At 32.9% G+C, this 26,372-nt stretch overlaps 2 protein-coding genes and 1 long non-coding RNA gene across 3 annotated transcripts; 2 read left to right on the top strand and 1 right to left on the bottom strand.

Annotated features, from left to right (window-relative positions):
• Positions 1–1,421: 1,421 nt before the first annotated feature.
• LOC106669138 (BTB/POZ domain-containing protein KCTD5) lies at positions 1,422–6,495 on the top strand. The gene is made up of 6 exons (XM_014398436.2): positions 1,422–1,669; positions 5,038–5,283; positions 5,360–5,468; positions 5,560–5,747; positions 5,818–5,943; positions 6,039–6,495. Exons 2-6 carry the CDS (start codon positions 5,092–5,094, stop codon positions 6,066–6,068), a joined length of 645 nt encoding a protein of 214 aa, XP_014253922.1. The 5' UTR covers positions 1,422–1,669; positions 5,038–5,091; the 3' UTR covers positions 6,069–6,495.
• A 2,080-nt stretch (positions 6,496–8,575) lies between these two features.
• On the bottom strand, positions 8,576–16,109 carry LOC106669111. The gene is made up of 6 exons (XR_001340872.2): positions 16,008–16,109; positions 10,161–10,383; positions 9,996–10,084; positions 9,171–9,230; positions 8,954–9,107; positions 8,576–8,681 (listed from the first exon to the last, which is right to left on the bottom strand). It is a non-coding gene; the product is annotated as an uncharacterized LOC106669111 (long non-coding RNA).
• On the top strand, positions 12,501–26,037 carry LOC106669107 (TWiK family of potassium channels protein 7). The gene is made up of 5 exons (XM_014398388.2): positions 12,501–12,738; positions 24,558–24,728; positions 24,787–24,916; positions 25,256–25,588; positions 25,654–26,037. The coding sequence occupies exons 1-5, from the start codon at positions 12,616–12,618 to the stop codon at positions 25,983–25,985; spliced, it is 1,089 nt and encodes a 362-aa protein (XP_014253874.1). The 5' UTR covers positions 12,501–12,615; the 3' UTR covers positions 25,986–26,037.
• Positions 26,038–26,372: the final 335 nt, after the last annotated feature.

Raw genomic sequence — 26,372 nt, 5'->3', positions numbered from 1 at the left:
TATGGCATTTGCTGTTTTTGTTGTTAATGAAAACTTAATATGAAACAGAACTAAGCTAGAAAAGCCACGAATCACTGGGACTGAAATTCATAGTTTTGTCTCCTTATTTTTACATGTCTCTTCATTCTGCTCTTGATAAAAATATTTGTATTTGATCCCCCTTATGAGCTGACCCTGGCATGGGCCCCTGGACATTCGGGGCATTAAGACAACAAATGTTGACAAGTTGGCCAAAAACGGGGCCAACATGGACACTGGTCCCAGAACTCTATTGTTGTTTAGCAGCCTGCCATAAAAGAGGATACATTTTAAAATGGATCCTTAATGAATCCAAAACCTGGTATGAGGCACATGAAGAGATTCATAGAAGGACCATCCGCAAAACTTACCAAAGAATTTCTGAAAGGCAACCGCAACTGAACCAGGATTCTGGTTGAACTCCTGACAGAGCACTGCCACTTAAGAAAGCACGTGCACCGGATAGGAGTACAGACAGAACTACTGTGCAGATACTGCCAGGAAGAGGAGACCGCAGAACACATTCTAAGTTTCTGTGAAGGTCTATGTAGGTGCAGGTTCTTACAACTAGGACAAGAAAAACCACAAGCAAGATCCTACACCAAGGAGCTGCTGGCAAAGCTGTGGAGGCTGATTAATAACCGAAGCTGGCCAGTGAGTTATAGCTTCAGGTTATGTACAAGGGAGCACAATAGATCTATTCAGGTCGAGGTCTCTTTTAAGCCTATCCCTATCCCCTTATAAGAGGAAGAAATTTAAATCTTGGTTGTACCAAGTTTTTTCCTTTGGAAATATTGCCATATGACTTTTTGATTTTTTAACATTATTATTTTGGTTGGTGTTAGTTTTATACGTTGTTTTTATGTATGCCTTTTTTTAATTATTATTATTTTTTTATAAATTGTTTTTCTCTACCCGAGCGGGAGGAAGGAGCTGAACCAAGTTGAAACATTTTGAAATTGCATTAAGCATGATGTATCTTGTGTAAAGCAATATTACCCTCATATTGTATTATTAAAATGGTAATTTATTTAAATAAATTAATCATCAATATATCCCTATTCGGTATTTATTTTCAGAAAATTGTTTCTTTTTAAAAGGAAAACTGAAATCAATGAAAAGGTGACGAGGCACAGATTTAGTCAAAGGAAGCAGAAATGGGGTATACTGATATACTATATACAATTATTGAATTGACTAAAATTACTAATCGATTGAAAATATCCGTTAGATTCTCAGATAAGCTCTGTTAGTCAATTTAAAACTATTATCAACTATATTTATAATCGTTCAAATATTTTTTAATTAATATAATTGTGTTAAGGCCAGTTTTGGGGTTTTGTTAGTGTGGTTCAATAGAAATCGAAACAGGCCCAGTTGGAAATTTCATAATCGATTTGACATAGCATCACTATGGCGTTTTCTGTTTTCGTTGAGTTTTATTTATGCCCAGTTTGTGTGCGTTTCTTTGATGTGATTTTTAATTAATTTTTATATTTATTGTTTTCAAACTGTCTACCTCCAAATTCGGAGTCCGTTTGACTAGTTATGCATTTAACAAAATCTGTTGAAAGGCGGAAGGGTGTAACGACAAGTTTTTCAATTTAGCGTTTAAAAAGAAAAGCCATCCCATTGTACATTTTTTTAAAGGGTAAGTGTCAATTTTAAAATGTAGTTTTTCCCCTGGCTGCTAAGATCATTCAGATTGTCAAGGGTTGATAATTGAACCAAAACAAACGTACCATTGTCCTGTGTAAATTAAATTTCTACTCTAATCGGTTTGTTTAAGTTCAAAAATCATGTGTATACAATTTTAAAAATTCCTTTATAGTTTGTACCTTAAGAGGGTTTGAAGACAAAAGAGTAAAAAATTCTTTCATTTGTTCAGCACGTTTGAGCAGCACAACTTATATTGGGAATGAAACATATAAACTTTACAATTATAATTATTTAGAGATCGTGAGTTGGTTTAAACAATGTTTGTAAATCTCAGGCCGCGAAGATGATCTCAATAAAGATCGAAACGTTGGCACGATAAAGAAAATATTTTTCTGAAACCTACATCACACCAGACCACATCTCACGATTTCTAAATAAACAAATTTAATTGTTACTGCCAAGCATTCAACCTATTCTAAGGTCATTATCAATGCCAAACAATCTTAATTATGTCTACAAATTGCTTAATTAAGTTTTTAATAGATAGTCTCAAATTTCTTTGAAGACCGACTCGGTCCCAATGTTGCCAAGACTCACACTCCCAAAAAAAGTCACACAGTCTTGAAAGCATTCATTACATACTCAACTCCTTATACAGAATATTCAAAATTTTAGCAACAACTCAAGCCGGATTATTTGCTTTGTGAAATTATTAAAACAACTTTTGATCTCAGCCAACCAAGCAAGAACATGGTTTCTGTTGAGTACGAGGCCATAAAGCCACAGTGGCATAAAGAGGAATAACGCAATTTTTATCTCAACTAAAAACCTTAATTAATTGTAATATATTAATTGGTTAAGCGGACCACGAAATTAGTGAAAGTAATAACGCAGTAGACAAATTGACCAAGCATGCTACTCAATTTGGTTGCTTTCAAGATATGAATATTCTGAAACTTGATGTGCTAAAGTTTCTTAATAAACTCTGGATTAAATAAATTAATTTATGGCAGAGCTGAAAAGGGGTCTTTCTACGGGGCTTTATTCCCAAAAGTTCATAAAATACCCTGGTATTAAATGTAGTCGGTAGTAAGGGTCTCTTTACCGTTGACTCCAATTCAAACTGGTCATGGAATAAGCGGTGCCTATCTTTACAAAATAAAACTGAGACAATCCCCCAATTGTTCCACTTGTCAAGTTCTCAAAGATTTAAAACATTTACTTTTTGATTGTGAGGAATTCCAGAAAACCAGAGAAAATTTCTTGGCAGAAGTTTTTGAAAGTAATGTCATTGACAGTCCCTTTATCCTTGAAATAATGATAGCTTCAGAATATTTGTTGGTCTACAAATTGATATTTAAATTTATTAAAAAATATAATTTAAATATTTAAAGTTACCTGTAACTTATAGTGCATCCAGGGGGGTAGTCATGCTTCTGCATGGAAGGGTCCTTGGTGGCAGGGGTACTGGGGGGAGCAGTTTGAAAGTTTGGGTATCTTTTATACCTCAAGGCTCGCAGGGGTGTAGATGATGGCAGTACATGCATATCCCCAAAAGGGGCTCTGGTTTTACTAATGTATCTCCTCCCTCAGGTAAAGTTTTTGCTGTCCGCATTTTGTTTGGTGTTCGCCTGGTACTTTTGGTCGTGGGAATCAGCATCTCGTCATTCTTATGTACTCTACATCTTGTACAGTGGCAAGATATTAAAGATATAATGAAAAAAAAACTTCTTATACAATTTCTAGTGTGATGATATAATAATCCAATTCTGACACAAATTTTGAATTGAATCTTCGTTCCTTCATTTCACACGCTATGGTATGAATCTAAAAAAGAGACTGAGAGACTTGGGAGCCAACATGTTGGTCTTTTAGTATCAACTGAACTACTGAGTGATACTACCTACTTATGCATAATGGGTCTCTAGATGGCCGAGTACCTTAGTTGCTTAGAGACTTGATTATCCCATGTGAATAGGGCTTTAATTGTAGTGAAGTAGAAAGAAAAAAGATGAAAGAATTTATTCTTGAAAACAAAATTTCACAAATAATAATTATATTTGAATAACATTTTAAACAAAATAATAATAAAAATTATTATTTTGTTTTGTTTGCCATTACTGTTGCATTGGAAAGTAAAAATTCTTGAATATTCTGTTACTCATACAGAATTATTTCAGTAATAACTAATTTGTCTGCTACTGTAGACATATTTTTTTTAATAATTTCACAAATTGCTATGTAGTATGGCTGCATAGAGTTTTGCATTTAGAATTTCTTGAATAGTAACTTAACAGGGATAGTGAAGATGGAAATTGGAGTGAAGATTATTTGAAGTAGAATTTGAGGTATTGGAAATCAAAGTTGAGCATTGCTGGTTTCTTGACCAACTGGTTACCTAAGCGTTTTATAGGGTTCATGTCATACATTGAAGATGCTGCCTAATCAATTAATTAATATTTAATTAAGGTTTTGGTTGAGATAAACAAGTCAGTGTCACAAGCGGGATTCAATCCCACAACCTTCGGCTAAAAACGCCGCTGCTCTACTACTTGAGCTATCGTGACTTTGATCCACTCGGACAACTTCCCATCTCAGCCCTCCTTTTTGCAATTTTTCACATGTAATTAATTGAAAAGAATTTATTTGGTCAAGCAGACCACAAACCTAATAGATGGTGCCTAATGTTGGTCACTGATGAGTGGCTCACATTCATATTTTACAAGCTACCTGCAGCATACATTGTTATTGCATAACTTGTTGTAGGTGTAGATTAATAATAAAAGGAAGGAAAATTACACTAATATTGATGTATTTGTTTACTCGTGCATCCATTATATCCACACACAAAAATATGAAAACTTCATTTGGCAATATTATTTTTTCCAAAATTCAAATCCTTGAACAAAATTTCTATCACCATATGTAGAGTAGTTTCATTTATCTAGCTTGTATTTTTTGCAACATGTTGAGCAACAAAAAAGCTGCTCCACAGAAAAACCTGTCTAATCAGACAGAGCTGCGAAATGCATTGCAGTCCTTTTGTAAATAAGTAATTTTAATAAAACAAGTAGCAAAAAATACAAGATCGATAAAAGAAACTACCTTACATCTATAAAAGAAGAGCAATAGCAAGCACAAACAAAAAAACAACGTATAACAATTTATAAAAACAAATTGGAACAAATAAAACATTATATAAATATGGAGAGAAATGCAAATATAAAACGTAAAATTATGGCTGATTAAAATATATTTTTTATTATCAACTTGTTCTTCAAAAATGTCCTTTGTGATAATCATATCATTTGTTCGTTGTATCATTCGAACCTAAAGTGATAATTTTATTCAATTTTTCAGACTGTAGTGGGATTTTTTAAAATATTTCAACTGTGTGTTCAGTAATTAATAAGTATGGCCGAAGAACTGAACACAAGCAGTGTATCTGAAAATGCGTGCAATATTAGCCAGGGGGGGAGCAAGCAGTGGGTTAAATTAAACGTCGGTGGAACGTGCTTTCTGACAACTAAGACAACCCTGTCTCGGTATCCTGACTCATTCCTTTACAGGCTATGTAAGGATGACTCTGACCTTATATCAGATAGGGTAAGCATCTTGATACTCAATTTTTTTAAATTAAAATGTGCCTTGTTTTTGAAATGTTTTTTTTTCTTACTTTCAGGATGAAAAAGGTGCTTATTTGATCGACAGGGATCCTACTTATTTTAGCCCTATATTAAACTACCTACGACATGGGAAGCTTATAATAAACAAAGACTTAGAAGAAGAAGGTAAGTTTTTCATTCTTCTAAATCAGACATGTGTGCCAGTTATATATTCCTAAAATTCATATTTAGTTTTTATAATAGTTCAATATTTCAGGTGTTTTAGAAGAAGCTGAGTTTTATAATATAACTGAATTGATCCGCCTTGTGAAGGAAAGGATTATGCAAAGAGATACCAGACCTCTAAAAGACAACAAAAAACACGTGTATCGGGTGCTACAATGTCACGAAGATGAGTTGACTCAGATGGTCTCAACAATGTCAGACGGATGGAAATTCGAGCAGGTCTGTAATCATAGTCATTTTGTCAAAACATTATTATAAATAATTTTAATTGTTTTTGTTTAAATTATAGCTGATTAATATTGGATCTCAATATAACTACAGTAACGATGATCATGCGGAATTTTTATTCGTCGTCTCTAGAGAATACGGGCCAAGCAGCAGTTCTAAAGAAGCAGAGCCTACTGATCGAGCCAAAGTAAACTAACAATGAAAACACCTTATTTAGAATTAATTCACTCTAATTGATAATTGTTTTTCATTGTATGAGACTGTCATTTGTTTGATTTTTAGGTATTACAGCAAATGGGTTCTAGAATGTAACACCGCTAAGGTCGCTGGGCAGAAATGTTTTTGCCGTGTCCTCCAAAGCACCATGTCCATTATTCACTAGAGTCTCATAAGACAATAAAGTGTCCAAAATTGGATGCAAATGTATCCTAATTATTAAATAACCAAAAAATATTTTGATTTTAATAAATACACCTCCCTCCATTATTAATATTTTTTTTAATTTGTCCATTGTTTTGTGTCATCCCTGTGTATTTTCAGTAGGTTTAATTTACAAAATAACTTATTGAATTACCAAACGGAACCAAATGGTGTTATAGTTGTATTTTTAATTTTTAAATAAGCTGTGATTAATTTTTTAGCCTTTATGCAGGTGCTTACTGCTTTTCCTATCTTATTTTGTTTTGTACAAGTGTTAATTGGTTTCTTTTTCTTTTCTGTTTTTTAATATTGTTAGTGACGAAAGTTAAAATGTGAAATTGTACTGTTTTCTATTTATTTATAATTGTTTATGAATGAAATTTAAAAAAAAGTCATTTTTATGTCTTGTATGACTGTACAAAATTAAAAATATTTTGCTACTTAATGTGCAAACCAGTAACTTTATTAAAAGTTTAGACAGTACTTATTGTGTACTTTATCAACCAACCCTTTATTCTTGTTATTGATTTAATTTTTAATTTGTTCCTCTCTAAAAGGATGATCTTTTAAAATAAGCTTACTGTACTTTGATCCTGGTCTTCTGTGATCTTTAGGTCAGTCCTAACTGTGAAAGACTAAACCAAGGATGATAGACAGATGATACAAGTGAAAGTTGGAAAACAGATTATAGGTCACCTCAAAAACATTACAATAACTTCACATACAAAATCAATTTTTCAGTAGTCATAAAAAAACGGACTTAGTTCTAGGGCATCCAATTCTTGCATCAATAACCATTTTTGGATAAAAAAAATAATCATCAAGTGGTCAGTGACACCTAAAATGGGTAGTTGGATTTAGGAGCACTCAGAGCCAATTTTCCTGTCTGCCTATCTTCACTATTTGAGGCTGTCTGACAGTTTTTCACTCAACTTATGAAACACTATAACTCACCATTTTTTTATGTTTATTTTTTAATACTGCGGTATCCAGATGATTAGTGTCAACCCTGGAATTTTATTCACACTCTCCCCCTCCCCTAAATAAAAAATTATTGTTAGACTTTTTTTACTTGTTTAGAGTCTTAGGGGTTAATATTGCCTTTCAAAAAAGGCCGTATGGATTCCAAGCTAACACTGCAGTCACAGAGAATATGTTCCGACATTTCTGCCTTTTTATCACAGATTCAGCAGATTTCTGTTTGTTTTCCCCATTTTATGAAGTGGTAATTGAATGGGCAATGACCAGTATAACTGCCTATTATTTTCTTTAATTTCTTTTTCAAGGTATTGATTAATTCAAAGGGTATAAGGGCTTCTTTTTCAGCCTATTTCTTAATTGTTTCCTTCAATCCCCTCGAGTCCTATACTCACCTGATTATGTTTTACAAGGGGCTAGAGACATTCCCAGACCAGCTTTGAATTAAAAGTTTATTTCTCAAATGTTTGTACTATTTTCTGATAAAATATTAATTAGTAATTCCATCTAACCTGTAAAATATTGGGATGAACCTGAAGCTTTACTAATTACAAATACATAAAAGATGACATGAGTTTCTCCCTGAGCACTGCAGCTGTTCAGCTCACTGTACTTTATCCCTGGCTCCATTTTTGGGAGCTCGCAACACGCATGTGAATTTGAGCTCCCAGTTCTCGATTAGCCGATGTTCTTCCATCAAAGAAACTCATTTTTGAAGGGGTTTGGGACCAAATTCAGGGTTGCTGAGATCTGATCCTGCCCCTTCCATTGATGAGTGCCGTGTCAATTTCTTTCAATTGCAGCCACTGGTCCCTTAAGTGTCAGAAAAAAAGTCCAGCGCAACAGTGGGGATCGAACCTATGACCACGGGATCTACTAGCCGAGAGTCTGACGCCTTAACCACTTGGCTACTAATTAGCTAATGATGATAGGTTAAAATTATTCTTATTTTACAATAATAGTGATAATTCACTAATTTCGTGGTCCACTTGACCAATTAATATATTACAATTAATTAAGGTTTTTAGTTGAGATAAACTGAAAAATGGCAAAAAGGAGGGAAAATTCAAAAGGTGGGGTTGAGATGGGAAGTTAGTGTCCGAGTGGATCGAGGTCACGATAGCTTAAGTGGTAGAGAAGCGGCATATTTAGCCAAAGATCGTGGGTTCGAATCCCGCTCGTGCCATTGACTTTTTTATCTCAATTAAAAACCTTAATTAATTACTAATGGATCAGGTATGTGGAAACAAATATTTAAAAAACAAGTTATCTTGCCAAGCTTTTTGTTTCTGATGACCACATACCTGATCCACTAGTAATAGAACAAGAATCAATTGTGGTTGATACCTTCTTATTTACAAAATAACAATAATAAATTTGATGGTTGTTTTTCAAAATTGGTTTATTATAAAATTGTAATAATACATTAAATTTAGTTATTTACATTTGACAACAGAAGCATCCAAATTAAAAATCAATTTCTAGCGCTAGGTTAAAACCAACATCTACTTGAAGATAATGTGCTACCTAAAATCAAAATTGATTGTAAATTACATGGACTTTTATTTATAAAAAAAATTAATATAAAATTATGATTGATCAACAATTAACTTTCCCATTAATGCAATTACGCCTTAACTTATATCTAAATTATAACCCGTCATAGTTACATTTTTACAAGTGTAAAAATAGAGTTTTCTTGTGTCATTTCAAAATTTGATACTTGCAGCTGTATAAGTTTTGTGGTGTGGCATAATTTAGATTTATTAATTAAAACCAGTATGATAAATTGATATTACCTTTTAAATTATGACTAACTTCGTAAATAATTGAAATCCCCATTTCTATAAATGCGATAAGCGAAATGTCGTCTTTCCATAATTGAATCAATTTCCAGCATTTCAAATTCATGATTTTCTGCTTCTCGTTCTCGCTTTTCTGACTCGCTCACATCTACGTACAATTTATTATTTAAAAAAATAAAAATCATTTAAATATATGAAAGAAAAACTTTACCACCATCTCCTTGTAAAGTTATCAAGGACTGAAAGCCATATGCAACAATAGCTGCCACTCCTGTTAAAACAGCAAGCTTTAAAATGCCAAACATTATAGCAGTTTTAGGTAAACAGTATTTGAATAGCTTATATTCAAACAATATAAATAATTTACCATGGAAACGAACTTTGGAAATTTGACAATATCATTAATTACTCTTTATTTATAAAATTAGCTAAACATTTTTGCACTTTTTATTTTTTTAATTATTTGGTATATCATATTTAGTCATAAAATATGTTTATGCATATTTAGCTTTTTTAAACAGAGGTTATATTGTGGGTATTAAATTTTTCCATTATATGGGAACTTTACAATCAAACCACATGAAAATTAAACTTGATATATTCAATTTTTAATAATATTTTTATTAGATGCAGGTAATATGTGATTGGGAAATCTCTATTTGATTCATTTAGCATTTCGTTAAGCATTACTTCAGAACTACTTGAAAATAATTTTGGGGTGCAGTGAAGGACCAAATTCTTTGGGACAATAGTGTATTTTATGAAATTTTGAAATCAAAATTACTCCTTTCCATTGAGGAAACTTTTCCAGCAGTTACCAAATTATTGAATTTATTCTTCAGCCTGTTCCCACATGTGATTACAGGCACAAAGTTTTGCTTATTTTACAACTTACAATCATTTTGAAATGTTCAGTAAAATGAAAGTACTATGAAATATGTTATAATTTACAATTTTTAATATTTATAATATAACAAATCAAAATAGTTCAAAGTCCATAAGTTTAGGTACATAATAAATTCTGTCAAAAACGTACCAGTAAAAACTCACTTGCTCTACCAGTAGAAAATGGATTTTCCAATACCTTATTTGAACCAATGCTATTTTGCTAACGGCCTGCTGCTACTGAAACCATTTTAGACTCATATTTATAGCAAGTAATTCTACTTGGTTATTGGAACATCATGGGAAAATTTTTTACTTATTTGGTTAATGGTGCTCCTCTGTTCGAGTGCGCATCCCACCCAACTTCTATTCGGCTTCCTTCTGTGAATATACTAATGTCTGTGCTCTCTTTTAAGTTGTCTACAGTTTAGACACCAATCCAGCATTTAGGCTGCCCGAACTTTGAGAAAGCAATCTGTGTGTTCTGCAAGGCATCACCTGGGCTCTAGCTGACCATCAGTGCTGATGAAGAAGAAGACCTGCACAGAAAATTCCTAACTCTTAAATGCATTGATTTTCAAAACTTGTGGCCTAAATTCAGTACAAAAAACATCAATTTTAAAAAATTACAAAGTAATTACAATTATTCGGAAATCGTGAGATGCGGTCTGGTAATTAAGTAATTACATTTCAGTAATAGAATTTTAAAATAATAATAATCAATCAAACAAAGAATATATTGTAAGTTATAGAAGTTTAAACAAATAATATTGTTTTTGGTCAAGATATACATATATGGAGCATATGTCAATAAACTCCCTGGCATTAGGGTTACTGTCATCAAGAAAGCGTACACACATTCAACACTCTTACTTGCTCACTTCATGCAATTGGGAAAATCTTCAAATGTAAGATCTTATTTGTATATTTAGTTGTGTGATGCGTATTAATAATTTTCTCTCCTGATGTTACTAGTAAAAAATAAAAGAAACTGATTAACTAAAAGATGATCAACTTAAGAAATTTACGATACTTATAATTTCAGGGGATTTCCAGTTTTATTATATCATAATGATACAAGATAAAGCAAAAATTAACTTTAAAAAAATGGCGGTTTTGTTTTCTATTTTATTTTGCAATTTTGCACATGACAGTAACAAATTATCCCGAATGTATCAAAAACGGGACAATTTGTATTACAATAAGAGAATTTATTAATATTACAAAAACAAAACAAAAAAGCGCACTTAAATGTGTATATGATAAAAAATGAAACAACTACCTGCTTATAAAAATAAGATAATATTGGTGATTTTGGGGCGTCGGTGGCCGCAACGGTTGATAAAGGCGTTGGCACGGCGCTCATCACTGTAAGGTAAGGGTCCCGGGTTCGAGTCCAGCGGCCCTGCAATCGAACAGGCCCGACAAATGGGCTTTTATCAAAAACACCGGCACCCTGAGGGTTTATATGACCTCTGTTGTTGTGAACCTTCGTAAAAGAAAAAAAAAATATTGCCGGTCAAACCCCTTGTTTTACATTTTACAAATTTTATAAATTTGTTTACAACTGAAAAAATAACTGATTGTAGCAACTGAAACTAGAATAATTTTCCTACTTAATCACAGTATCAACAACTTTCAGTGTCAACTATGGATCATAGGGCAATGCTTAGAATTTAAGTTACCAGCAATTCGTTCTCCCCTATTCATCAATATTTATCATAATATATCTATGTATCTTATTTCTATGTAAAGATAGTTGTTTCATTTTTTTTTATCATCTACATATAGTATTTAAGTGCGCTTTTTTGTTTTGTATTTTGTAATATTAACAAATTTTTTTATTGGAAATAAAAAATACGCTTTGTCCCGTTTTCGGCACATTGGGGATAATTTTTTACTGTCACGTGCAAGATTGCAAAATAAAATAGAAAACAAAACCGCCATTTTTTAAAGTAAATTTTTATCTTGTCATTGTGAAACAATAAAACCAGAAACCACTGAAATTATAAGTATCGTCAATTCCTTAAGTTTTTAGTTAATCACTTTCTTTTATTTTCTACTAGTAAAATCGAGGGAGAGAAACATTAATTTAAAATATTTATTCAAATACAAATTTTAAAATGTTTTATTTGTCTTATCTACAAGAAATTGTATACTTAATTGTAGATTTTCACGTATCTATCGCTTATTATTTATGTGACATTGGCCAATTAAATTTCTCGTAATTTTATTATTAAGATTCCAGACATTAACAAGATATTGGTAAAAGTTTATTTTAATAAACGGTAAAAGTTTTGTTATCGACTTTTTACTGAAAACGTGTACCCCTCTGACAAAGTATGAGAACGCCATTTTGAAACAAGCATAAACCAACATGTCCAGCAATGCTAAAATTTATAAGTAATATGTCGCAATAATACAATATTTTCTTTAAATTTTGACGTTATTAAAGATACGATTTCAGAAAAGAACGCCAAGAGACAAAAATTGATCCACAATTCCTGACGATGCTATGAGTCATTATGTACAAATCAACGTGGAATCATGGACACTGTCCAAATAAAAAAATAACAATAAGGTGTAAAAAAACAATTATTTTGGCAACTTAACCCGGCGCCCTTTGAGTGAGTATCCCATCCCCTCTTGGCCCAGATCTCGTCGGTCGACTAACCCTCTGCTATTTTTGAGCAGAGAGTTTCTAGGTATTGTCTGTCCCTCGGGATCTAGTCGGGGAACGGGCCTTGTCAAAAACGGATGTCCGATCAGCGATGGGCTCTGAGGAGGATCTGAAAGAGGCCGAGACTTCGCCTCTCAAAGCCAAAATACAGTCGATTCTGGGCCATGTGGGATTATGCCTGGCTCTCACACTGTACACTGTCGTTGGCGGAATTGTAAGTCAATTGTGTGAAATAGTAAAAAAATAAGTAATTAAAAAACCGGAATAACAAAATCTGTGAATAGTAGTTTTTTTTAAACTGTCTCGCTAAAGGAAATGGTTCGAAATTTGCAAATTTACAACATAACTATTGTTTGCCATAAATATAACATTTTTAAAGGATAGATTTCCTTCCTCAACCATTATAAATATGAACAACAAAATACAAATGTAAATGCTAAAAATCTGGACAGACCCTTAGAAAGATTCACATAAAACTTTGCAACTTTTTGCATTTCGTACGCAGCTAATCATTTAGCTCTTTATTCAAAAGTATATGATGACATCACATATCTAGAAATATAATACATTACATAAGCGAAGTTTGATTGATCTTCTACATTGAAATTGAAAAGTTTTCAACACAATTAGACTCAGATTTTTTCTTCCCTGTGAAATAAATGAAGATCCCGACACCTATACGATGTGCTATATATACTCGCCAAGAAATATTAAATCTATTTTCAACGATAATTCGAAGAAACGTTCCCTTTTTCCAGACGTTGCAGTTCAACATTCCATCCAATAGTCGGTTTTCTTTTTTCTTTTTTTTCTTTGCTGTTGTCAACGTTTACATTTCATTTGTAGTAACAATAGGAATATGTACAGCAAATATTGCACCAAATACAGAGACCCTACGTCTAAATTTGGTGAAACAACGATTTTGTAGTTCCGTTAAATAATTTTCAACCTCTCAACCAGCAGCTACTACAGGACTCCAAAGTCCAATAAGTCCAAATTTGGTGAAACACAGTGTTTAAAAGATACATACAACTAACATCAAAAACAATTACACCATTATTATTAATTATGAATTGTTACAGTTGGCATAGACATTTGGAAAGATGCTTGTTGAGTTCCAGCTTCAAAAATATTAGCAATGTTTACTAATTATTTCAAACAATTATGCAGACAATATTCATTAACCAAAGAGGAATTTTTTATTACCAATCACTGTTATACACGTCTAGTTGTGTGATAAGAATGATTTAGCATAAATACTAAATCGGTTTTTGGACATTTTTTTTCATCCAATTGTATGGAAAACTCGATCGAAATCGTTTCGTGGTATTTGTAAAATTGTCAGTTATTTAAATATTGATCAAAAGTCAGTGTTTTAACCAAATTTGGGTTTTCGGTAATTGTTTTTGGTGTTGTTAGTTGTATGTAACTTTTAAACTCAGTGTTTCACCAAATTTGGAATTAGAGTCTTGTATGACTGGTTGAGAATTATTTAACGGAACTACAAAATCTTTGTTTCACCAAATTTAGTCTTATGGTCCCTTATTTCTTGCAATTAATTTGGACCGATGGATATTGTAATTTTTACACTTGACAAGTTGGACGGTTTAAAATTATTTAAGAAAAATACAAAGTCGTTATTTGACCAAATTTGGGTTTATGGGTCTTGCAGTTGCTGCGCATGGCTAAGAAATATTTAGCGAAATTTCAGTCGTTGTTTCACCAAATTTAGACTTATGGATTCCATAGTTCTTAGTTGTTTCACTTAATGTGGGATTATGGATCCTGTAGTTATTGCCGTGCCAACATTTGAAATTGAAAATTATTTAAGAAAAATAAGAAGTCGTTGTTCAGCTTATTTTGAGCTTATGGATCCTGTAGGGTTTCCACAAAGTCAGGTTTATGGATTCTGTAGTTGATGCATTTAGTTTAAGTCTGTGGATCCTGCAATTTTTGTACATAACAAGTTGGGAGGTTTATGAACCCTGTAGTTGCTGCAAAGGCAAGTTAGGAGATTAAGAATTATTTATGAAAAGTACTGTTGTTTCGCTTATGGATTTGCACATAGTTGTTGCACATAGCAAAAAGATTTTGACTACTAATTTGAGTGGTTAGGAATTGTATTATTTTACGAACAGTCAAACTAGGTGTTTTAACTTAATTGTTTTATCAATTATGTTGTCAGTTTAGTGTAATAAATTGTTTACCCTTTTTTATAAAGTCTCGGCGGTTCATCGAGTTTGATTTAAGTGTATAGATATTCTTATTAAAAATTGAATTTTCATTTCTTGTTGAAATATTGAAAAATGTAACATTTGGCAAACCAGTTCCCCATCCTGTGCTCTCGACCGGGGGATGCAGGCTAAAATTGGATCTACGTCTAATTCGCAATAAATAAGCCAATGTTACTCATTCCTCTGGAGGCGTTTCTGATGAGTCCGTTCCGATTTTTATAACTCTAAAATTATAGCGGTTGAACCGTCGGGAAGCAGACGTCTTTTGAACCCGACTCACGATACTGTTCCAATTTATCTGAGCGACCGTTTTGAGTAATTAGTTGGCAACTATTACTCAGTTGCTCATCTTGAAAGAAGTTTGTCACTCGATGCCATTTTGTTGAAGACACGTTGTTTGTCAACGCACTGAGTCTGTTGGCGTAAAAGAGATTAGACGGATCTTGACATTAATAGAAAGACTTGAAAATACTTGAGCTCATATTTCGAAAAATGTTGAAAGTATGAGCAAAGGGATTAGTTTTAAATTTATGTACTTCCCTTAAACGAATGGGTGTAATAAAAAGGATATCATTTAAATAATAATAATTTGAAAGATATGACTGAGCAGTTTAATAATGAATCTTTACAGTCTCCTAGCCCATTACTCAGTTTTTCGTATCATAACTATGTCCATCTTTCCAAAAATAAGATCAAGTAAACTTCGTACTTTTTAAATGTTCCTTGACTTTCCGTTATTCTTAGAGAAATGCTTGGACACCTTACATTGGAGTATTCATCAAGCCGAGATGCGACAACAAACGTACCAATGTCCTACAAATAATGGAAAAAGTTGGATGTTTTAATGAAGTATACAGACGGACGTTTGTGCACACATTAAATAACATAAAAAATATAGTTTTTGATCGAGATTTTAGCGAAGATTTATATTTGGGATGTCCCGATCTGTCAAAGAAGGAACAATTTCGTTTACATACACATACAAAAGGTACAGAGGTTAGAGTATTTATGCCCCAGTATCTTCCACGCTCATTTATTTTCTTGCAAGTTCGTTTAATTGAATCGGTGAGTGTAACAAGGTTGAGATTCCAAAATTGGCTGAAATGAGTGACGAACACCATTTTGTAGCCGTATCTAAGTGCTATCGAATGAGTCAAAAACGGTTAAGATTACATCGTTACTTAGGTCGTAGAACGTTATGAAAAATGTTAGTGAGAACAAGACGGGTAAGATTCACACAGTTTCTTACCTTGCGATATGACCTTTTCAGTGATTAAACGTGTTGTTAGAAGTTTGGATAGAATTTACTCCCCCAGTCAATACGAAGAGATAATATCTACAGTCAAGAAACAAGCTCCCCATTTTGAGGTAAGAACCGTTTATACCGATCTGATTTTGGATGTCAAAGGTTGGTGGCCTCAGTATTAAAAAAAAACACAGACATTGAGAAAAAAAGAATTAAGTTCAATATAAGCAAGTACAGAAATCTCGTGTAGTCGAATAGTTATGCGTGATTGTGTTAAAGCCTGCGAATTCATTGATGGATTAATTCCAGTTACTTTCAAATAGGCTAAAATGCTGCCCCAGTGCAGTTACCTTCACTGAAAGCTTATCAGAGAAAAAACCAATCAACTACAAGAAAGCAGAAGACATCAAAAATGTCTATGTGCTACTATGTGCCTGAAGATTTTAAACCGATCTACCAAGGGATTTTTGAGTGGCCAACTACCAACCAGGATTCTGAGAGCGACAACGACAATAATTAAAATGACTTTTTGCAATTTTTTAAATAAAGGTATTCCTTAAAATACATTTTTTAATACATGAATATTTTGCTTTTTTCTCAATTAATGGAAGAAAGATAAAATTCCAACAGATGTTTTTTAATATAGCTATGATAATTTTTTTTCAACAATTCGCATAATTTCCTTCAAGACTTAGAATGAACGTAAAATAAAAATATTTTGACTAAAAATATTTTTCAGGAAGAAAATAAGTTTTCTTTGTTTTTGTCAAAACTGGAAAGTTGGATTCTTAACCTTGTTGCACTCTCCGATTCAATTGAGAAACGAAGTCAATTCATCACCAAGCAGCCATAACATCGCTCGATTTTAATAAAGTCGAAGAGGGTACTGAAACAAGTCAGCTTTCACTGAAATGAAGAAGCAGTGCCCTTGCAAGAAAAGTCGCTGCACCACCGGTAGAACCCAGAGAATAAGTTCGACATTGTGTGCTGATTTTGCAAAGAAGCAGGAAAACGAAAAATAACACATTTATTAACATACTGCAGTCACACTGTGCTGCAGATGTTTAAGGATTTACAACACAACGGTAGGAGAAGTCTCTGAAGTCAAATATTAAAATCCTTAGATGGATTTTTAGGGCTGTATAGTTCTTATAGTATGAAGAGAAAAAACAACGTGATTTTCTATTTTATTCCCTCTTTCAACCTGAAGTTGCAGATCCGTTGTGGTGACAAAGATTCTGGCTTTAGGCTTGGTTATGGAATCGTCAATAAGGCGAATGAATCAGCCCAAAAACTAATGAGACTATGTTCTCTTTTTTTTGTTTAATGAGTTGTACTTGAACTTTCGCATCTGACATCAACATACACAAAGTTGTAATTATTGCAACTTCAAGCAGACGATTGCCAAATGAACCTTTCTAATTAAAATCCAAAGACCCCAATATTTTCTGCACTCGTTTACCTTCGATTATACATAAGCTATTCGAAAAATGCCACTTGCCCTAATTAAGCACACGAGCATACTACAGTTGCATGGCGAGAGGTATTTTTTTATTGAAAATAGTTCAGAATGGTACAAGATGTGATGTGCCCACATATTGAAACTGCGGTCGACCGTCTCAATCGGGAAGCATTCCAAAATAAATCCGATGAACCGCTTCTGAGAAAGAGAAATAGAACGACCCGAGCGAGGTGGGCCTTATATTTGCATCATTTGGTCACTTTAATCTTCGCTGCCTCCCTTTGGCAGGTCGACTGTCAGAATTTATTTACAAAGGAATCAAACCGACGGACTTGTACAAATAAAAATGTTCTCATTACTTTTCAAAAGAACTGTTTTCCTTTATTAAACCGTATACAGTATTGCCATAACAATGTTTAAAAAATATACAAAAATGCCTTACAAAAATATAAATAGAAATGAGGAAGGTGGGGTGAGTATGTGATTCAGTTTTTTTCAGATGATTCTATTCACAGATTAGTCGATTACAATGATCAGGATTTCGAGAGCTCATCATCAGGTTGAATGAGTTACAAAGACGTCTCTTGACAAGAATTACAACTTCTCTACAATTCATACCGAGAGACTTGTTTTAATTCCTTTAATCTGATTATGAGCGTTTAATGCTCGAAATCGTTATAAACGACAAATATGTGAGGAGAACCATCATTTACAAAAAGTGAAATTATAAATATACTTCATTTCAAAATTGAGCCGCCTCAACCAATAAGCAATCAAAAATGTTTATAAAATATAATCACTATCTAATCTAACAAAGTAAACGTATGCTTAAAGAAACTCACTAAAACTGGCAAGCATATAGGTACATTTAGACATGATAAAACTCAGGAGTTTGATACTACCGGTCACTGGCATCTGAAAAAAAACCGAAACTGCCATCCATATCTTCGAATGTGAAGCAGGCGACATAACCTAGGATACCAAGAAGACCCGGAAAATAATTGCTGCAATGACAGTCAATGACCAAATACTTATTAAGATAAGGATCGAATCAACTAATGAACTAGGAAAAGTACAAGTACTGCAGTGCTTAGAGAGTACAAAACCCCACTTTCCAGCATTCTTTCATAACCTATATAATATTTATACTCCTAACTTTCCTATACTATGCTACGGGAGTCTGGGACCAGGGGTACATCAGCAGAAACAACAGCTCACTAAACGCTTTTCTCTTTCCTATGAAGCAACCCATTATTGTTGTCCTTTTTGAGACCGAACCAGTTGAACATATGCAGGTTGACTTCACCATTATCAGACAGGGGAATAGCCATTGGCTGGCGTTCGTTGCCACACTAGGTTGGTGCAACATGGCAAGTCAATGAAAAAATATAAAATATTGATGCTCGTCGATTACATACCGTTATTGAACGGTTGATGGAAGATATTTCTTTCGATGCCAGTGAACGCAATGATCAAGAAATTACAATTGACGCTGATTATGTCGCTAAGTATCTGGATGAGCTACCGAATCCCATTCAGGCAATGGCTAACGTGGAATTTTCACACACGACTTAAGAGACATCAGAAGACCAGGATAACTAAGAAGTTGAGTCCAGCATCGGCCTTCATGATAAATAGTAAAGTAAAGAGATCAGGGATGAAGCCATGCAGATGAAAGAACCAACTTGTTTTTCTGCTGTATTATATACAGCTGAAAGCTCGACAGCAGAAAAACAAGTTGGTTCTTTCACCTGCATGGCTTCATCCCTGATCTCTTTACTATAACTAAGAAGACTTGTACAAAAAATCTGTTTTGACCGTCAAAACAACCAAATCTATACAGACATTACTCCGACTGTTTTGGACGGAGGTGAGCAATGCAGTTGCGTCAGTCCTTCCAATCAAAAGCCCTGAGATAAATTACTTCCATCCAAAACATTTGATAATGAATTAATTCGATCCCGCTACCAAAAATTCCACAAAAATATTTTGATCCATCGTAACCCTATTTTCCACGTGGCTAACTTTCCCATCCCCAGAACCCTCCACAACAACGGACCCCTTGCCCCTGATCCCATTTATATCGCCAATTTTGGCTGATTTCACGTAAGTGAGGAAACTTCGTTCTACTAGTATCTGTGCCGTTCTCTGGCGGTTTCAGATTGATTATCTGATAATCTATCATATCTTCCTTAAGAAGTTCTTCATCGAACGATGTTGATTCCGCAACAATCAACTGTTTCTTTTGGGTTATACCTCTGAAACCTGGAGAAAACTTTCAAAACCAACTAAGACTACTTCCTTTATTAGACTTCCTTATGAATGTCTAATAAAATGCTATAAAATAAACAGACATTTCATGGGGACATTCCGACACTTATAGGTCGTACACAATTAATTATGCTAATACGTAGTAGTAGTAATTATGCTTAAGTTTCCGTAAAATAAAACTTCATTAAACCTGTTTTTCAATAATCTGATTAATATAAATAAAATATTTTCCTACGAATCCACTGACGTTATAACAAAAACAGGTATTTTAAATGGGACATCACAAATTTATGTGGTTTCAACGAGAATCAAATATTCTTCAAATTATGCTTAAGTTTCCGTAAGATAAAACTTCATTAGACCTTCTTTTCAATAATCTGATTAATATAAATAAAATATTTTGCTAGGAATCTACTATTATAATAAGAAAATCGGAATTTCATTTCCTAGTAATGCTACGTAGCGTACAAATAGGACCAGTTATTATCCTAATTAATCTTATCTCCATAAATTGTGTACAAATGGGGTAATGATCTTCTTACATTTTTGCTTAACCTCTTATTTGTATCGATTCAGATTAAATGCCTGCAATTATTACGGGAATGGGTGTATGAAAAAGCATCCTGGCGGGGAGTCGGTGGCCAAAACGGTTTAGGCGTCGACACGGCGCTCATCACTGTAAAGTAAAGGTCCCGGGTTCGAATCCAGCAGCCCTACATTCGAATCCGACATGCTTACAAATATACAATATATATTGTTTATTGAGCTTTTGTAAAATCTATTCAGTTTAGATTATCACGTTAAAAAAGCATCAATTCAACGTTTAAAAAAATCAACGCGTGGATAAAATTCATCCAAAGACGTCAACAGTTCCTACTTTTAGATGTTAACCGAATTCTTTTAGCTGTTTAAGCAGAACACCTCTGTTTTCAGTGCATTCTGAAAATAGAAAACAAAACAACGTGAAAACGTTAACGCAAATCGGTCAGATCTTAAAAAAACTGAATTCAACTCCCATTAATTTTAAATCGCAAACGGCTACCCGAATAAAAGTTGTTCGATGCACAAAGGATAATAAAATTATTTGTTCTGTTTTATAGAACAATAGAAACGAATAGGATTGAGGTCAAGGAAAAACTGGCTAGGTTCATTCGGTGAATATATTCAATTCTATTATTCATTTTCTTGACGTTCCTTAATTCTCGTTTTAACTTTATTTAGTGGCTATCCCTTCATTTCAAAAATACCCAATATAATATTTTATGTATTTTATAAAAATTTACAAGTATTGAACAATTATTCGCCACAAAAATCTAAAAAAGAAAAGAAAAAGAACTTAGATTCAAACTTACCAAACTTGCTTGTTTTATTCATCAACTGACAATACATCATTACACATACATACACACATTGCCTAGGGTACAAAAATAATTGGGATTTATTTAGGAAAATAATGAGAAATGTTTGATCAAAAAGATTATTTATCTTACTGCTAAATTTTCCACAAAAGATCAAATTTTTTATACGAAATTTGACCTTTTTTTTAATATGTCAAAAAATATAGGAATATAAAGCTCTTAACATTTTTCTTAAATTAAATTGTTGAATATAAAAATCTCTAATAGGAAAACATACAACAATCAGCCAAAGTGGTTAAACGTGAGAACATTTCCAAAAACGTCAAAAAGATTATTTTCGCCTACTCTTAAAATGACCAAGCTGTTTATTTGGAAAGAAGATTCTAAACATTGATTTGATTGATGTACAAGCCGGGAACCTTCAAATCTAACAGGAGTCTGGTTTTTCTTGTAGCACAAAATTTAGACATTTGTAATAATTCTAGCAATGCAATCACCAAACCATTATGGGAAAAGCTTTCAGATCTTCAATGTATCTACCAAAATAAACTTACGATACAAAATGGTACTTGAAGCCATTTTGGCCAAGATCCATGAGAAACAATCATTTATCTTTCACCGACAATGCTTTGTCAATCACCGTACTGTTTTAGTTTCAGACCGTTTCATGAAGATTTACTTTTTATACGAATTTATATTTCAAATGGATTTTCTTTACTATTTCCGAATCCGACAGGAACATCGGGATAGGGGCTTCTTATAAAACGAAATGCGGTTAGAGTCGTAAATCAGAAGTAATGGCAACATAGACAGAAATAGAAATGCTCCTTTTTCACAACGGAAACGATCTGATTAAAGTTCCAATTATGTACGTTCCTATCAACGGTTATTAAATTTGACGATGAAAAAATTGGTAAATATGCGTGTTAATAACAGACGTAGTCTGGGTTTCCAGGAGCATTTCGAACTTAAAAAATACGACAAAATAATACAATATACAGTAAAATACAAGAAAAATCTACAAAGCCAAAATAACTTGTTTAAATGCCATCATTGTAGTTTATTTGAAAAAAAATTATAATTAATGGTGACGATAAATTTAATCGAATAACTTAAAAGATAAATATCAACAATTTGTTTTCAAATTATGAATATGCTTTATTTGTTAATCATGTAAATCATAAATAGTCACAAAATCCTGATAAAGGGGATGTATTTCTTGAAAACTTACTAAAGGAACTAAGGGGTTTTCTCTCTTTCAAATTCACCTTATCCCTGTTTTTTTTTTGTTTTTTTTTTAAAATAAAATATAATATTAAGTTCATTATATTTAGTGGTCTATTGACCAAATTACCTCTTTCAATTAATTAATCTTTTTATATAAGGCTTTGGTAGAAATGAAAAAGTTAGTGTCACAAGAGGTATTCGAACCCACGACCTTCGGCTCAATACGCCACTGTTCTAACCACTTGAGCTATAGTGACTTTATGACCTCTGAAGTGTCAAGTTTTTCATTTCAATCAAAACTTTACAAAAAAGATTAATTAATTGAAAGATATAATATTAAGGCTGATATCAATCACATGTATTATCAATTTGATAATTTTCTAATCCATTTAATATTGTATATTTTGATCAATATAACTATATATTGTGGATAGTGTTGCTAAAATACATTGCTCATCGCCAGCCCTTTTTTTTTTTTTTTCGCTATCCCTTTTCTTTCCTTCTCGCATTTTTTTCCTGCCAATTCATTTTTCTGACTTTGTAGTCATGTTATATTCATATTCTATTACGCTTTGGGTGTAGTAACCAACTTTCGTTTGCTTATCCTATTCAGCCTCTCTCTACCTCAGAGCCTCATCAGTCAAGCATAAAATATACATTTAAAAGCATATTGTAGTTATAGTTATTAATAATATTAATAATAATTGTAAGTTATAATTCGTACTGCCACACATAGGTGATATTCCTTGGGTTAATTGAGGAAGGAGCACCTCCATTCATGCTAAAAAGTCACACACACACACACACACCAAACTTATTAAACTACCCCAGAGTACCGGTATTCTTCAGGTTAATTGTGGAAGGAGCCTCTTCATTCATGCTAATAAATTACATTCACACACTAGACTTTAGAACTCAATGTCTATCTCGCATTTGTTTATTACCTCTATCTTTGATGTTTAACCCTTCTACACATGATTAAAGTGTTTGTCTTAATTGAAATACACATTCACACTATTTGGACACCACCTATTGGTTACTAAGTTTGGAGGGACTCAAGAGTTCTTGATACACTGCTGAGACCCCGCCCCTATATCAACGCTAAAATTATGTTCAGCCTAGGCCCACTGTTGGGAAGCCAGCAAGACGTTTTTCACCTTGACGCCTTTCCTTCATTCATGCCAACCAATACATTCACACACAGTATAACTCATTCACTGTCCTAGGTTAGCCTAGTTAGTTCGACAGGTATGTTGGTACTTAATATGCCACACAACTGTGTCCATAATCACTTATACAAATAAATACATTCACACAGTTTTTGATGTTATGCCATGGCTACCCTATCAATATTATTGTTTATTGTTAATATTTAATTGTCAGATCCAAAATGTTAAAATAAAAGTTTATTTCAGAAAGCAGGTTGAGAAATTAGGTATTATTGATATGTCATTATTTGTTAGAATAGAATATTGTTTATTTGTGCCATTGGAATAATGTATTAAAAAAAATATATATATATATATATATATAAAATTAAATTAAATTAGAAAAGGAAAAAGTTTTATGTTGCATGGTTAATGATTTTTTAATTATTGATAAATTCATTAAAAATCTTTGGAACATAATCTCACAAATATTGTTCTACAATTATTGTCATTCATTATTTTCTAGCTGTCGTTAGTAAACACATAACACATAATACATAGTATATAATAATGTATGAAAATATATATTATAAAAACAAAAGACTACAATATATATTTTTAGGGGCATCGGTGGCCGCAACGATTTAGGCATTGACACGGCGCTCATCACTGTAAGGTAAAGGTCCTGGGTTCGAATCCATTGGCCCTGCATTCGTACCCGACAAACTTACAAATGGGCTTTTTTTTTAAACACCGGCACCCTGAAGGTTAATATGACCTCTGCTGTTGGGAACCCTGGGAAAACGGGCTTACTTGTAAATTGGAAATTAGATTTACTTCTAATATACAACATGCATAAAAGTAATAAAATAAACATTTGTATATATTCTGTGAGGCATAAAAGAGAAAATACATACACAGATTGGATAAAAAGATACATTCTTAAATATTGTACCAAAACTATAATTATAATATATATTATTTATTTTTAGTTTGTAAAGTAGTCAGAAATTAGTAGAACGTTTGTTCATATTTTCTATAAAATTTATTATATTCTTCATCTCATATAGGTGAACATTAATGACAGGTGTTTAGAACGCTAGAGTATCCTTCAGAACTGGACAATTTAGCCAAATCATTCGCCGAAGTTCGACAGCAAAGGGGTGAATTCCTCAAAGAGATAATCCAAGGCAGAATCGGAGAGGGGAATCTTGACAATTTCGATGAAGTCCTTGAAAAAAGTCTTGCAGAATATGAGGTGAGTGGTATTTTTTGAGAATAATTTTTAAAAATCTTGACTCGTTCTTCTGTTTTAGATATCCGTGCAAAACGCAGTTAAATCAGGGATTGAGTTCCCACTCGATCAGGTGAAATCAATTGTGGATCTCGCCAGATGGAATGACTTGCAGAGTATATTTTTTGCATCCACCGTTATCACGACCATAGGTAAGCAAATTTTCAAAAAAACTAAATTATATTATATATTATTATTATATATTATTATATGTATCATCACTAAAACTGAAAAAATTATGAAGATGACAACTAATTGTAGTCCATATTTCACCTGCTTCAGAATATGATAAAATGGATTTTTTTCCTTTACTTTACGCAATAGCTAAAACAGGGTTGTATTTACATTACATTTCAATGTTTCTTTTACAGTGCATTAATTTAACACAACTTAAGATATACATAGTTTTTAAACTTTGAATAAAAATTGTGATATTATTTTGATTAAATTTTAAGCTTAGCTTTAATTAATTATTATATCTATGATTCTAGGGTATGGAAACATTGTACCTGTAACATTCAACGGAAGACTCTTTTGTCTATTCTACGCTCTGATTGGGATTCCTCTCTGCTTGACAGTGATAGCAGATTTAGGTGGAATCCTAGCAGATTATTGTTCAGGACTGCCTGCTCTTTTCGACAAAGTAGGCGGAGTAATGAGTAAATCCTTGATATCAGCATTCGCCGCACTTGTGTTTCTATTTTTGTTTCTGTCCATCGGAGCAGTCATTTTCATGTATGTTGAAGATGAATGGACTTTTTTCGACAGCTTTTACTTTTGTTTCATCACAATGACCACTATAGGGTTTGGGGACTTGGTGCCTCGTAAGTGTCAATATGTCCAACTATGAAATAAAACCCAGTTATTATTATACTTTTTTATTTTTTAGAAAAACCGCAGTATATGTTGGTTTGCACTTTGTACATCCTGATTGGGCTCGGCCTCACATCCACAATTATCGAAGTAGTTAGAAATGAATATGCGAAATCTTGGGAGCGACTCCAGGCTCTGGCAGAAGCTCTTAAAAAGCTGAGCGAAGCTGGCGGATCTGATGTCGCAGCTTTTCAAAATGACTTGAAGAAAATGGTTGCTGTGATGGATAAAAGGAAAAGCGCTTCTAAAATGTGGGATAAAACATTCGAATCCATTTTGCAAAGTGTCAACCAACCAAAACCGCAGCCTAAAATTGTACAGATTATCGTTTATGAAACATCTGTCTAAAACTAAGTGTTTTTCTATGTTTTATTTAATTAAATGGTTTATAGTTTTGTTATTTAGTGTTTTTTCCTTTTATTTTTTTACTGTTTTAAAATATAAACATTTAATACTTTCTAAAAAAAAATCAACTTTCATCGGTTATGCAAATATGCATAAATGCCACTTCTAAGCAACATTACTTCATACTACAAATATTAAAATTTCTTCCCAAATAAAAAAGTTTACTCTCAGCTACCAAAAATTGCCTATTTGACTCCATCAATAATATTCAGGGTGGCTCCTTACCATTTCCAACCAAGACTCAGCTTTGGAATCATTAATTTCATTTTTATAAGCCTAGTTTTTCAGGCATTCCGTTTTTTCTCAATGCAGTGAGCATAGCCTTTCTGC

This window comes from Cimex lectularius, unplaced genomic scaffold (genome assembly GCF_000648675.2).
Source record: "Cimex lectularius strain Harlan isolate CLEC.00 unplaced genomic scaffold, Clec_2.1 scaffold283, whole genome shotgun sequence".
Classification (NCBI taxonomy): domain Eukaryota; kingdom Metazoa; phylum Arthropoda; class Insecta; order Hemiptera; family Cimicidae; genus Cimex; species Cimex lectularius.
Note: the sequence above shows the minus strand (reverse complement) of the source record. Positions and strands in the feature narration are given on the sequence as shown.